Source organism: Dendropsophus ebraccatus, chromosome 8 (genome assembly GCF_027789765.1).
Source record: "Dendropsophus ebraccatus isolate aDenEbr1 chromosome 8, aDenEbr1.pat, whole genome shotgun sequence".
Taxonomy (NCBI): domain Eukaryota; kingdom Metazoa; phylum Chordata; class Amphibia; order Anura; family Hylidae; genus Dendropsophus; species Dendropsophus ebraccatus.
The window spans coordinates 17,423,755-17,438,840 of NC_091461.1; the positions used below are offsets into that span (position 1 = coordinate 17,423,755).

The window sequence follows — 15,086 nt, forward strand, 5'->3', positions numbered from 1 at the left end:
GTTTCCTGCATAGACCCTGTAATGGTGAATATTGAAGTCTAAAAAAAAAAAAAAATTGACTTTGAGATATTGAAAAGATAATGATGTTACTGACATGTAGAGCCCTAAATGCAACCAAATCATAAAGATGCTTTAAACTATGAAATCCGAAGAAATCTGAAATTCGGTCGAACCGAACTTTTCAAAAAAATCCGGAAGTTGGGTCGGAACGAACTTTTAAAAAGTTCGCTCATCTCTAATTTGTCTGTGTCCGGCATATATAGGGATCTCTGACTATTTACCAAGAGCCATAATACACCGGATAAGAATAATATTGATTCCTAAGGAGACAGCAATGATGACACCTCTCCAGGAAGGCATCCAGATCTTCAGGCTATCTGTGGAATGGATAAGGCACAATCATGAAATCTCTTCCATTTGTTCTTATCTTTATTCTTAGATTTTACATGTATTACAAAAACTCTATGAACTGCAGAAACAAAGGATATAATATAGGGCTGCCTGTTAATGCTACCCTGAACCCACAATCTGCCCCCCCCCCACCCCCGCCAAAAAAAAACCTTTTGTACCATTGGATAGCTGCTTTTAACCCCTAACTTTCGTTTTTGCGTTTTAGTTTTTTACTCCTTGTGCTTAAAAGGCCATAGCAGTTGCATTTTTACACCTACAGACCCACATGAGCCCTTATTTTTTGCGTCACTAATTGAACTTCGCAATGACAGGCTGAATTTTTCCATAAAATATGCTGCGAAACCAGAAAAAAATTATATGCGCAGTGAAATAAAAAACAAAAACACAATTATTTTTCTTTGGGGGGGCTTCATTTTTACGCCGTGTGTTCTATGGAAGAACTTACTTGTTATATATGTTCCTAAAGTCGTTACGATTAAAACGATATATAACATGTATAACTTATATTGTATCTGATGGCCTGTAAAAAATTCAAACCATTGTTAACAAATAAACGTTCCTTAAAATCGCTCCATTCCCATGCTTATATCGCTTTTATCCTTTGGTCTATGGGGCTGTGTCAGGTGTCATTTTTTGCGCCATGATGTGTTCTTTCTATCGGTATCTTGATTGCACATATGCGACTTTTTGATCGCTTTTTATTACAATTTTTCAGGATTTGATGCGTCCAAAAATGCGCAATTTTGCACTTTGGGATTTTTTTGCGCAGACGCCGTTTACCGTGCGAGATCGGGAATATGATAAATTAATAGTTCGGGCGATTATGCACGCGGTGATAGCAAACATGTTTATTTATTTATTTATTTTTATTTGTAAAATGGGAAAAGGGGGGTGATTCTGACTTTTATTAGGGAAGGGGATTTTTTTATTAATAAAAACACTTTTTTTTACTTTCGCTTACAGTAATATGAAGCCCCCTGGGGGACTTCTATATACACAGCACTGATCTCCCATTGAGATCAATCCTGTGTATATAATAGAGCAATGATCCATCAGATCGGTGCTCTATTATAATGGTCTGCTTCAGACCATCGGAATAGATTGCCGAGCCGGGAACAGCGTTGGAGCGACGCTGAGCCCCGGCAGGCTCAGTACAAGTGATCTCCCCTCCGCGATCGCATCGCGGGGGGGGGGGGGTTTGGGGGAGATCCCCCACTAGACACCAGGGACAGGGGCCACATACACTGTTCAAATAATAGTCCAACAATAGTCCAACTAGTAGAGTCAACTCGGCACTACAGCTCCTGTGTTAGTAGTAGCTATATAGACATACTCAATACACGTCCGTGCGGTGCTCTGAGATAATCAGATAGTGTCCATAAATATATAAATTAGAAAAGAGATCAGGCACTCACCCATCAACGTGTCATTTTTCTTCTTTATTGATCATGGAAAATCATAAAAACGCAGGGAGAGGGAGCATGGCAAACAGGTCTCAGCGACGCACGTTTCGTGTCAAACAAACACTTCCTCTAGCTGATGACTGACTATCAGCTAGAGGAAGTGTTTGTTTGACACGAAACGTGCGTCGCTGATACGTGTTTGCCATGCTCCCTCTCCCTGCGTTTTTATGATTTTCCATGATCAATAAAGAAGAAAAATGACACGTTGATGGGTGAGTGCCTGATCTCTTTTCTCATTTATATATTTATGGACACTGTTCAAATGCAGCTGTCAGCTTTGACAGCTGCATTTGAATAGTTAATTAGCCGGCAGCGGCGATCGGCCGCGCCGGCTAATACCCGCGGTCCCTGGCTGCACATAGCAACCGGGGACCACGGGCTGCAGAGAGGGCTCACGCCGGGTATACCCGTCATGCGTCGTTAAGAGGTTAATCCAAGATCTGTCCTGGGGTCCGTCCTGCAGGTAATACAGTTATTTTCCTAAAAAACTTTAAAACCTTTAAACATGCAGCCCTGTGTCAAATTAGTGTGGTCGAAAGTGTCTGTGCCCTAGGCTTGCACCGCCTCTCCATCGCTCCTCCCCACCCTCCTCATCATTAGGAATGCTCCAGGCAGGATTTCTCCTATTCATCACTTGGCTAAGCAGTGCACATGTGCTAGACCGTTAAGGCAAATGTGCACAGTGATGAATAGGAGAAATCCTTCCAGGGGCTTTCCTAATGATGAGGAGGGGTGAAGAGGTGATGAAGGCCTAGGGCACAGACACTCTAGGCCATGCCAATCTGACACAGGGCTGCAAGTTTAAAAGTTGTTTTTTATTTAGCACAATAACTGCATCACCTGCCGAGCGGACCCCAGGACAGATCTTGGATTAAAAGTAGCTATCTGACGGTACAAGCGGTTTGAGGGGGGGTCAGATTGTGGGTACAGAGTCACTTTGAATAATGCCACTATAAGAACAACATCATGGCAGCCACAGTCCATAGTAGATAAAGTTTTAAAAAAGAAGAACCCATCCAGTTACACCTTTTACCCTACTGTTTTATCCTGTAGAAGGCAAGAAAACCTTTATGCGGCAGGTGTCAATGGACCCATACCAAGGGAAAAAATCCTTTCTGACATTATTGTTCAAGAAAAGCATCCAGGCTGCTTCTAACATCACATCATGTGGCAGAGAGTCCCATAGTCTCACTGCTCTTACAGTAAAGAACCCCAGGTCAGCACTCCGGCTGTGCAGATAGTTATCTGACTCTTCTAGAGCCAAACTAAAGCAAGCTGAGCCCACCTGATTCTAGTTCCATCTCTTCACCCAGAGATAGAACTTTAGATCCTGCAGTTACCTTTAGGAGAAGGAGACAATAAACTAACAACTAAATTCAAGCATGCTACTTGTGTTTTTTATGGTGTAAACCCCTCAGCATTGTGTGAAATATTATTACAACCCGAATTTACTTCCTGTCCATGGTGAAGACACATCGCTAAAAAAAAAATTGTGAAAAACTGGTCTTAACCTTGAAGAGATAAAGTGAACAATTGTCCTCCTCCGACTACTAGTATATTAATAGGCCAGTGTCATGTGACCTCCACACCATGAACTTTATCCGTAACCGCCCTATACATTGTGATAGGGAATTGTACTGCAAAAACTGTAAGTAACTCAAGTCGTTCTAAGCTCTCCTTTTAATGAAGCAAGAATGAGCTCCAAAATTTGCATGAGGCAAATCTGGATTTGTTGAAGCAAAATCTGGCAAAATTACCCTGATATTCACTCTTACCTGGTGTCCCCATATGTTAGGCTGTGTATTGTAATTCTTGTTCTCAGCCTCCTCAGAGTGCAGCTCCTGGGGTGTGTTGGTCAGATCTGCTTATCCTGTCTATGGTCTCAAAACATCATATTATAAGTCAGGAAATGATGATGATGATGATGGTCAGAAACCACCGGCCGCCCCCACACAGCAGGCAGGCATCTTTTCCACTGAGGTTCACTTCATCAGTCCACCCAGTATAATGGACAGATGTTGAGGATGGAGGTGTGATATGTCCTCCCTACTTAACCCCTTCACGACCAAAGGTCATTGATGAACAAATGTCCAGGTCACATTGAAGCAGTGCTCCTCCAAGAGCCATAAACCTTTTTTTTTTTTTTTACACCTACAGGGCTGGTTGGGGTGTCTATGATCTATAGTTTTTACTGATATCATATTGGTGTAAAAGAAAAAATATAATTGCCTTTTATAAAAAAAAAAAAATTGTATATATATAATAAAAAAAATAAATCAGCAATCTTTTTTTTTTCCTTTACGTTTTTTACTGTGCGAGAACAATATTGAAAGTTTTAATAGATGCCACAATTCTGCATGCTAAGATACCAAATATGTTTACTTAATTTAAAAAAAATTTTTTTTTACACTGTATAAGTCCCCCTAGGAGACTTGTATATGCAATATTTAGATTGCATATACTGATCAATGCTGTGCCACTGCATAGCATTGATAAATATTATTATTGCTCTTTTCTGAGGCAGACTCTATGAAAAGATCACCGATCTGAGAGGATGAAGGTAAGTATTCTTCCTCCTGTCACTGACTCCTTTAAATGCGGTGATCGCTATAGATCATGACATTTTAGGAGTTATTGGCAGGCAGCTGTGTGATCACAGCTGTCTGTCACTATCCCCAGCCCCTGGGACACTAATGTGTGCAGGGCTGATCACACTAAAGCAGACCCACACACATTAAAGGGAACCTGTCACCCCCGTGCCGGGGTGACAGGCTCCCGACCCCCCGCTAGAGCCCCCTACACTTACTTGATTACGCCGGGTTCCGTTTCTTGAGACGGTCCGGTGTCGGAGATTTCAGCGCCCAAAGCCCGGCGCGCGAGCTCCTGAGATGAGTCCGACGCTCATAGAGAGCGTCGGACTCACCATTCATTCTCTATGGGCATCGGACTCATCTCAGGAGTGTGCGCCGGGCGCTGAAATCTCAGTCACCGGACCAGCTCAAGAAGCGGGACCCAGTGCAATCAGGTAAGTATAGGGGGCTCTAGCAGGGGGTCGGGAGCCTGTCACCCCGGCACAGGGGGTGACAGGTCCTCTTTAAAAACCCCTTATGTCAGATATATATATATATATATATATATAATTTTCTTTCTTTTTACTGCACGGGGCATCAGCAGTAGGAGCTGTATAGCTGACATGAAAGGTAAAAATAAGTTCCCCAGGCCGTGAGAGCTGTAAATGTTTATGAAACTCTGCCTGCTCTGATCTCAGTCTGGTTGACTACATAGACTACATTTTTTTTTTTTATTTCATCTACCCCTGACTCTCTAGGAGCCATAAGAATTTTATATTTATATTATTGCATATTATAAATTGTGCTTCTATTTTCAGATTGTATTTTTATTTCATTTTGTACATTGTTATGGGAGCTGCAATTTAGACATATGCTTTACAGCAAGCCACTTGGACATAGTTAACAATAGACAGATGTTGTTTTACTGATATAAACCGAAAATGTTACTATGACTTTGAAGAGATCATTCCACAGGGAGGGGAAGGCTGAGCTGTGAGTTTCAGCTATTGTTTTCTCTTTCTACTGGTGTCACCTTTCACTGTTCTTCTATACAGATCACTTTTCTTATCTTCCTAGGCTGAATAGGAAGTCTCAGCTTAGTCTTAGGCCTAGTGTTGAGAATGAAACCTGCAAGATGTTTTATAATATTTTAATATAGGTGATAAAATGGAAAACTGGGGGGAAAAATTGCCCTTAAATAAATCTCACTAAACACTAGATTAAGCAACAGGCCATTTTCTGATGATACATTCCCTTTGAGTCTCCCTGCATTGATCACTTCAATTGATGCTCTGCTAGCCCAGACTGACTGAGCCAGGCTACAAAAGCAAACCTTTAGCTGCCATGGTATTCACTGTGGCACCCTGAGGAAGAGCTCAAAGGACACCCAATGTCAGCAGCATGTTATTTAGCATAATTGGCACAATTGCCCTTGATGCCCAATTTAAGTGATTAAATGACCGACATCAGTATTATCACTGATATCGGTCATAAAAGGTTGGCTGCTATAGACCATGTTCACATGATGTTTGTATTGCCCCTCAAAAAGACGACTGCTACACCAATGTGTGAACATAGACCTGATATTCTGGGCAGATTTTTTTTTTTTTAGTTCACAATCTTTATTGAAAGATATGGGTTGTACAAAATATTAAACTTGATTTTTACATTATATGCAAAGACAAATAGTAAAACCTAAGCTGTAGTAGACAGTAATTTTTGCAAAGATAAACAGAAAATTGGGAATATTTCTCAACAACACCCAATCTTTTCATGAAACATTTATTTTCCACATTAAACTGTATGCACCTGGTGACACTAGATATAACAAGGGTGTATAGTCAAGAGCAGCAAGTAACTTCAGTGTAGAAACTTTACTGTAACAGTCAAAACAGTCAACTGTAGCTAGTTGTTTTACTTTCTGGAGGAGATGTTTTGGGGAAAAATGCTGCATTTTTGTGAAGTTTTTCCTGGAATTTCTTCATAATTTTTTCACAATAGCACTGCTTCCAGATGTTACTTGAAAGTCTATGATAAAAAAAAAATGTAAAAAAAGAAAATAAACAAACAAAAGAAAACAATGTTTTTGCTTGTTTTTCTGTTTTTGGGGTCAGCAGCATTTTTTTTTCTTTCAGAACACAGCTTTCTCTAGGTATAAGATTTTCTTGGGTCTAAAAGACCTGCAAAAAAGCAATAACATGCAGGTTACATATTACATATGTATGAAACAAACAAGTCTAGTAAAAAAAAAAAAAAAAACACATGTAATTTCTCTCCTTTTCTCCTTGTCCGTATTTTACGTTTCTCTCTTTTCTAAGTGTTTGCACTCCTCCTGGTAAGACCCACGTGACCCCAATCAGCAGGAGGCACCTGTGTGCACATGACTAGTACCTCCTATTTTTCCCATTCTACCTGCAGGAGCAATGGTGAGTGATAAGATCATGTTCACACTTTTGTTGCTTGGTGACAACTTTTTCTGCCGGCGGTGCCCAGGGCCGTCTTACCCATTGGGCATGGTAGGCGGCTGCCCGGGGGCCCTTGCGTCCTAGGGGGCCCCTGCCCGCTGTGACAGCGGGCAGAGGCCCCCTAGGACGCAAGGGTCCCCGGGCAGCCGCCTCCCATGCCCAATGGGTAAGACGGCCCTGCGCGCCCCCCCTTCCCCTTCTCTTGCGACCGCAAGCACTTTCTTGCTTGCGGTCGCAAGAGGAAATCCGGCCCCGGCTGATGCGTCGCTCCCCGGGGGATTCTCCGGGAGCGCACGCATCAGGAACCTCAGTGCGCTTCGCTGGGGCTTCCTGTACCGGAAATCCCGGCCTGGGCGCACACTGAGCTTCCGGATGTGTGCGCTCCCGGAGAATCCCCCGGGGAGCGACGCATCAGCCGGGGGCAGAAGAGGAGAGGAAGCAGCGACGGGGGAGCGCTGGTAGGTGAGTTGGGTGTTTTTTTTTTTATCTGTTGTGCAGGGGGGAGCCATCTATAAGGGGGGAATACGGGGGAGCCATCTATAAGGGGGGAATATGGGGGAGCCATCTATACGGGGGGGGGGATAGAGGGGGGAGCCATCTATAAGAGGGGAATATGGGGGAGCCATCTATACGGGGGGGATAGAGGGGGGAGCCATCTATAAGGGGGGAATACAGGGGAGCCATCTATAGAGGGGGTACAGGGGGGAGCCATCTATAGGGGGGATACAGGGGGAGCCATCTATGGGGGGGATACAGCGGGAGCCATCTATAGGGGGGGATACAGGGGGGAGCCATCTATAGGGGGGATATAGGGGGGAGCCATCTATAGGGGGGGATACAGGGGGGAGCCATCTATACGAGGGGGGGAGATACAGGGGGAGCCATCTATAGGGGGGGATACAGGGGGGAGCCATCTATACGAGAGGGGGGGATACAGGGGGGAGCCATCTATAGGGGGTGATACAGGGGGGAGCCATCTATACGAGGGGGGGGGATACAGGGGGGAGCCATCTATAAGGGGGGATACAGGTGGGAGCCATCTATATGAGGGGGGAGCCATCTATAGGGGGGGATACAGGGGGGAGCCATCTATAAGGGGGGAATACGGGGGAGCCATCTATAGGGGGGGATACAGGGGGGAGCCATCTATAAGGGGGGAATACGGGGGAGCCATCTATACGGGGGGGGATACAGGGGGAGCCATCTATACGGGGGGGGGGGGGGTACAGGGGGAGCCATCTATAAGTGGGTAATACAGGGGGGAGCCTTCTATAAGGGGGTAATACAGGGGGAGCCATCTATAAGGAGGTAATACAGGGGGGAGCCATCTATAAGGGGGTAATACAGGGGGAGCCATCTATAAGGGGGTAATACAGGGGGAGCCATCTATACGGGGGGGGGGGTACAGGGGGAGCCATCTATAAGGGGGGGGATACAGGGGGAGCCATCTATAAGGGGGTAATACAGGGGGAACCATCTATAAGGGGGTAATACAGGGGGGAGCCATCTATAAGGGAGGGATACAGGGGGAAGCCATCTATAAGGGGGTAATACAGGGGGAGCCATCTATAAGGGGGGGATACAGGGGGGAGCCATCTATAAGGGGGTAATACAGGGGGAGAGCATCTATAAGGGGGTAATACAGTGGGAGCTATCTATAAGGGGCCAATACAGATGTGCAGTGTGTAGAGAGATGAGGATGGTGACAGAGTGTGGAGCCTAATATGTCTGTCTGGCAGATTCTGTGGATTCGTGGCTCGAAGAAGTTCTCATAACGGCACAGGGCAAATGGAAAAGAAGATGAAAAGGGAAGAACTCCGATCAGAGAAGACGTCCCATGTGAGTCACTTGATGTATCTGCACTGTAATGTATATGGTGTACAGAACCTGTGTAGAGCTGGGTACCTCTATATGACTGGATGAGGTGATAGTGATCTGTGTACAGTGGATTAGTCAGTAGCAGCGGTGGTGTTAGTCAGTATGCAGTGGTAATATTTGTTGCTTGTTATCTGGCATATATATAGAGAAGGGCAAAACAACATGTCTCATAAAGACAGAGGAACAACAACATGACTATTATATTATATATGAACCATGTTGTTTCCCTGTATTCTGTATACAGGGAAACAACATGGTTCTCATATATAATATAATAGTCATGTTGTTGCCCCTCTGTATATATGAGACACTAGAAAATGTACCCGGCGCTGCCCGGGTATAAAGTGTCAGTGTGTTAATTAGATTTGTTCTAAGGTGCCCAGGAGGCCAAGCTAAAGGTATTGTTTCATCTGAGTTAATCAGTGGAATTAGTGTATACCTGTAGTGCATAGTTGGAGGGGTTCTGTATACCCACAATGTATAGTTTTTAGGGGTCTCGCATATCTGTAGTGCATAGTTGGGGGGGCTGTATACCTATAGTGTAGAGTTGAGGGAGGTCCTGTATACCTGCAGTGTACAGTTGGTGAAGGTCCTGTATACCTGTACTGTATAGTTCGGGGGTCCTGTATACCTGTAGTATATAGTTGGTGCTGTATACCTGTAATGTATAGTTGGTGGAGGTCTTGTATACCTGTAGTTTATAGTTTGAGGGTCCTGGATACCTGTAGTGTATAATTGGTGGAGGTCTTGTATACCTGTAGTATATAGTTCGGGGGTCCTGTATACCTGTAGTAAATAGTTTGAGGGTCCTGTATAACTATAGTATAGAGTTGGTGGAGGTCCTGTATACCTGTAGTGTATAGTTTGGGGTCCTATATACCTGTAGTATATAGCTGGTGGAGTTCCTGTATACCTGTAGTATATTTGGGGTCCTGTATACTTGTAGTATAGAGTTGGTGAAGGTGCTGTATACCTGTATTATAGAGTTGGTGTAGGTCCTGTATACCTGTAGTGTATGGTTTTGAGGTCCTGTATACCTGGAGTGTATAGTTTGGGGTCCTATATACCTGTAGTATATAGTTGGTGGAGTTCCTGTATACCTGTAGTGTATAGTTTTGGGGTCCTGTATACCTGTAGTGTATAGTTTGGGGTCCTGTATACCTGTAGTATATAGTTGGTGGAGGTCCTGTATACCTGAAGTATATAGTTGGTGGAGGTCCTGTATACCTGTAGTATATAGTTTTGGGGTCCTGTATACCTGTAGTGTAAAGTTTGGGGTCCTGTATACCTGTAGTATATAGTTTTGTGGAGGTCCCGTGCACTTGTAGTGTATAGTTTTGGGGTCCTGTATACCTGTAGTGTCCTGTATACCTGCAGGGTTGTATTTACCCGTATGGCAGTGTTATTCAGTCACAGTGTGTCGGTATTGGTCATGTCTGGTATGGGGGTGTTATCCAGTCACAGTATGGCGGTATTGGTCAGGTCTGGTGTGGCGGTGTTATCCAGTCACGGTATGGTGGTATTGGTCAGGTCTGGTGTGGCGGTGTTATCCAGTCACGGTATGGTGGTATTGGTCAGGTCTGGTGTGGCGGTGTTATCCAGTCACGGTATGGTGGTATTGGTCAGGTCTGGTATAGCGGTGTTATCCAGTCACAGTATGGTGGTATTGGTCAGGACTGGTGTGGCGGTGTTATCCAGCACAGTTTGCCGGTATTGGTCAGGTCTGGTATGGCAGTGTTATCCAGTCACAGTATGGCGGTATTGGTCAGGTCTGGTATGACAGTGTTATCCAGCACAGTATGGCGGTATTGGTCAGGTCTGGTATGGCAGTGTTATCCAGTCACAGTATGGCGGCATTGGTCAGGTCTGGTATGACAGTGTTATCCAGCACAGTATAGTGGTATTGGTCAGGTCTGGTGTGGCGGTGTTATCCATTCACAGTATGGCGGTATTGGTCAGGTCTTATATGACAGTGTTATCCAGTCACAGTATGGCGGTATTGGTCAGGTCTGGTATGACAGTGTTATCCAGTCACAGTATGGCAGTATTGGTCAGGTCTGGTGTGGCAGTGTTATCCAGTCACAGTATGGCGGTATTGGTCAGGTCTGGTGTGGCAGTGTTATCCAGTCACAGTATGGCGGTATTGGTCAGGTCTGGTGTGGCGGTGTTACCCAGTCACAGTATGGCGGTATTGGTCAGGTCTGGTATGGAGGTGTTATCCAGTCACAGTATGGCGGTATTGGTCAGGTCTGGTATGGAGGTGTTATCCAGTCACAGTATGGCGGTATTGATCAGGTCTGGCAGTGTTATCCAGTCACAGTATGGCGGTATTGGTCAGGTCTGGTATGACAGTGTTATCCAGCACAGTATGGCGGTATTGGTCAGGTCTGGTGTAGCAGTGTTACCCAGTCACAGTTTGGTATACCTGTTGTACCCTGTATATACATGTACTGTATAGATGGAGTAGGGGGTCCTGTATATACATGTACTGTATAGATGGAGTAGTGGGCCCTGTATATACATGTACTGTATGGATGGAGTAGGGGGTCCTGTATATACATGTACTGTATGGATGGAGTAGGGGGTCCTGTATATACATGTACTGTATAGATGTACTGTATAGATGGAGTAGGGGGCCCTGTATACATGTACTGTATAGATGAGTAGGGGGCCCTGTATATACATGTACTGTATAGATGGAGTAGGGGGTCCTGTATATACATGTACTGTATAGATGGAGTAGGGGGCCCTGTATATACATGTACTGTATAGATGGAGTAGGGGGCCCTGTATATACATGTACTGTATAGATGGAGTAGGGGGTCCTGTATATACATGTACTGTATAGATGGAGTAGGGGGTCCTGTATATACATGTACTGTATAGATGGAGTAGGGGGCCCTGTATATACATGTACTGTATAGATGGAGTAGGGGGTCCTGTATATACATGTACTGTATAGATGGAGTAGGGAGTCCTGTATACATGTACTGTATAGATGGAGTAGGGGGCCCTGTATATACATGTCCTGTATAGATGGAGTAGGGGGTCCTGTATATACATGTACTGTATAGATGGGGTAGGGGGTCTACCAGTTATTACTGTGGATGTTGTGAGGCAGCTTCCCTAGCAACCATTGCTCCCTGTGAAAATGAAAGCAGTAATCCTATTGGTTGCTAAGGCTCCAACTGCCGTATCTGCTGCAGCTAATTATATCACCTGTGTTTGCAGTGAGGAGATTTTCCCATTCATCTCTATGGGGCGTCTCTCTTTCCCCTCCCCCTCCCCTCCTGTACATCTGGCGGGGATGGGACCTTCGCAATAACCTTCCCGGGCACCCAATGTATCTGTGTGCCAAATTTGGGGTCAAACGGTTCAGGCGTTTGGAAGTCTATAGAGGACAGACAGACAGACAGACTTTGATTTTTATGATATAGATGTTGTTTTGCCCTTCTCTATATATAAGCCATGTTGTTTCCCTGTATATTGTATTATACAGTATACGTACAGGGAGACAACATGGTTCCCATATATAATAGTCATGTTGTTGCCCCTCTGTATATATGAGACATGTTGTTTTGCCCTTCTCTATATATAAGCCATGTTGTTTCCCTGTATATTGTATTATACAGTATACATACAGAGAGACAACATGGTTCTCATATATAATAGTCATGTTGTTGCCCCTCTGTATATATGAGACATGTTGCACTGGTGTGACAATAAACCCTGCAGATTGCTGATGGAAGTGCTGTCTCCATTGCGTTTTTTGAATACTTTGAAGCCAACCTGGCCTGGTTTGGTGAGGCACGCACCGTTATTTTTTGTTTTTGCGCTGCTGAGAGACTGTGTTGTGAATTAAAGTTTATGTTAACAATAATTTGTATTTTTTATTGTACGTACTTGTACTGGCTAGGGGCGGGGTTGCAAAGATAGGGGGTTTTGATGGCGGCGGCCGCGGGGGGTGGGGCCCAATTCGCACCTCTGCCCAGGGGCCCATAATGCTGTTAAGACGGCCCTGGCGGTGCCTGCTGGGTTTTGGGGGGGGACCTTGGGGATTGGTCCTTTGACATTGGGGTTGCAGGGCCATTCTATGGCCTCCCTTTCCTGCTTGTGCTCGCCTTGCGGGGTTGGTGGTCGCTGACTGACACGGTGGTTAGTTAGCGTAGGGACCCTAGTGAATCAGGGGACCTGCACGTGGTACATGGGGCAATATGGTTTGATCAAATTATATACTAACATCCTGGAGTTGGTTTTTAAATGTAGCTGAGAAGCATTAGTGTCAGCCATAGGTGTTAGGTGCAGCGCTCTGTTCTCTCCATGTCCGTGCATGTAATTTCTTAGCCTTTACCTTAACCTAGCACAGCTGACGAAAAAGTAACTAAAGGGTTAACTGTAAATGGTATTTTCTACTGTAAATGCCACTGTATGTGTAACTGACTGGAAACCATTTCCTGAGCTGGGTGCCTCACAGTGCCTCTTTTCTACCTGTGTCACCTATCACAGCCTACCGCCTTAGGGCCCTATTCCACCGGACGATTATCGTTCAGATTATCGTTAAATCGTTCGAATCTAAATGATAATCGTTCGGTTGAAATGCAGTTAACGATTAACGACCGAACGAGAAATCGTTGATCGCTTTACAGGCCTGGATCTATTTTTATCGTTGCTCGTTCGCAAAACGTTCGCAATTCGTTCGCATTGAATAAGACGTCATTCGGTCGTTCGTAATAGATACGAACGCAATAGCAATGAAATAGCGAAGAAAAAACGATCGCAAATACGATCATAAGTAACGATTATCATTCCATGGAAATGAGTGAACGTTTTTAGGTCTTTCGCAATGGCGATAGTTTGAGATCGTTAACGATTATGCGAACGATAATCGTCCGGTGGAATAGTCTCTGGAATTCCTTCCTGCCCTTCCCTCCCTGGGGTATATAGTGTGAGGTATAGCTGTGAAGGGTGGATTCCAGTGCAGTATTTTGAGAGAAAGAGTACACAAGAGAGTTACTGCTGAAGTGGGGCCAGGACCCACAGTGGGTATCTCATAGGCGGATTATAATGAGGGCAATCTGGGCTACCGCCCAGGGCCCTAAGCTTCAGGGGGGCCCAGTGAGATTGCCCTCATTATAATGTCACTGCTGCTGTCGGTGCTGTGCCGGGATCAGAGACGCTGGTGCAGTACAGCTGCAGAAATAGAGGGCTTATGGTACTTTTACACTGTGCGACTTTTGCAGCGTTTACACGTACGATTATCGTTCGAATTCAACCGTTATCGTGCAAAAACGAACAATAATCGTCCCGTGTAAAAGGACCATAATGGTCCTTTTACACAGAACGATTGTTCATTCGTTTTTGCACGATAACGGTCGAATTTAAACGATAATCGTACGTGTAAACGCAGCGAACGATCAAACGACGAGCAAAAAAATCGTTCATTTTGATCTTTCAACATGTTCACAAATCATTGTTGATTGTTCGCAAAAAATTCGCAGATCGTTCAGTGTAAACAGTCTTTCAACGATTTCACCTATGTGTGAGATAGGCTTAAACAATCGCAAAAGGATCGCATAGCGAATTTTCCGTACAATGTATGGTTCCGTCTAAATGCTGATCATTATAAAAAAAACATCGTTCATTCAAAATCGTTAATCGTGCGATCGGGCGAATTATCGCACCGTGTAAAAGTACCATTAGAAGGGAGCTCCACCGATCGGGCACTGAACACACACCATCACATGACCAGCCCCCACCACTGACATGCAGGAGGGTCATATGATCATCAGCAGCTGTGGCCTCCTGGGCTCATGCTGTTCCTAGTGAGAAGAATGGCAGCTCCAGCATCCCATCCAGGGGGGCTACCACCAGGACCCCCAGTGCACTGACTGACTGACTGACTGACTGAGCCAGGACCAGGAAAGTGAAAGGATCCAGGCTTTCCAGGAGTTTTAGATGCAGACAGCCCAGCAATGAAGGGGTCAATTAACTCTATGCTTTCCTAGTCAGGTTACCATAATGTAAAGTTCACATTCTGAGTTATGTGACCCCAGAACCCAGTGAACACAGCTGCAGAACTTAGTTGTAGTACTAGTTAGAGGGATATATATATGTAACTGGGTCAGGTATCTGCAGCTGTAGCAAGACTACCACTCTCATCATGCTCTGGAAGTGAAACCATGATGGGAGTGGTAGTCTTGTTACAGCTGCAGATAACTTGGTTGTACTAATATATTCCTGTATCTACATCTGTAATAAGGTCTGCTATCTGCAGCAAGACTACAACTACCTTTATGCTC

The 15,086-nt window shown here is 44.8% G+C and overlaps 2 protein-coding genes across 4 annotated transcripts in view; both read right to left on the reverse strand.

Annotated features, from left to right (window-relative positions):
* LOC138798427 (C-type lectin domain family 7 member A-like) overlaps nucleotides 1–3,725 on the reverse strand; it is a 468,314-nt gene extending 464,589 nt beyond the window's left edge. The window contains exons 1-2 of the mRNA XM_069978882.1: nucleotides 3,650–3,725; nucleotides 282–377 (exon numbers count right to left, since the gene is read on the reverse strand). Of these exons, the coding sequence (XP_069834983.1) occupies nucleotides 282–377; nucleotides 3,650–3,662 (109 nt within the window). The 5' untranslated portion in view covers nucleotides 3,663–3,725. The remainder of the gene's footprint in view (nucleotides 1–281; nucleotides 378–3,649) is intronic.
* Nucleotides 3,726–6,040: 2,315 nt separating this feature from the next.
* Nucleotides 6,041–15,086, reverse strand: part of LOC138798430 (killer cell lectin-like receptor subfamily G member 1) — an 85,877-nt gene continuing 76,831 nt past the window's right edge. The window contains exon 9 of one of the 3 annotated variants that reach the window (XR_011364077.1): nucleotides 6,041–6,624. The gene's annotated coding sequence lies outside the window, so the exon portion shown is untranslated. The remainder of the gene's footprint in view (nucleotides 6,625–15,086) is intronic. The other 2 variants (XR_011364076.1, XR_011364078.1) reach the window with 2 other exon arrangements.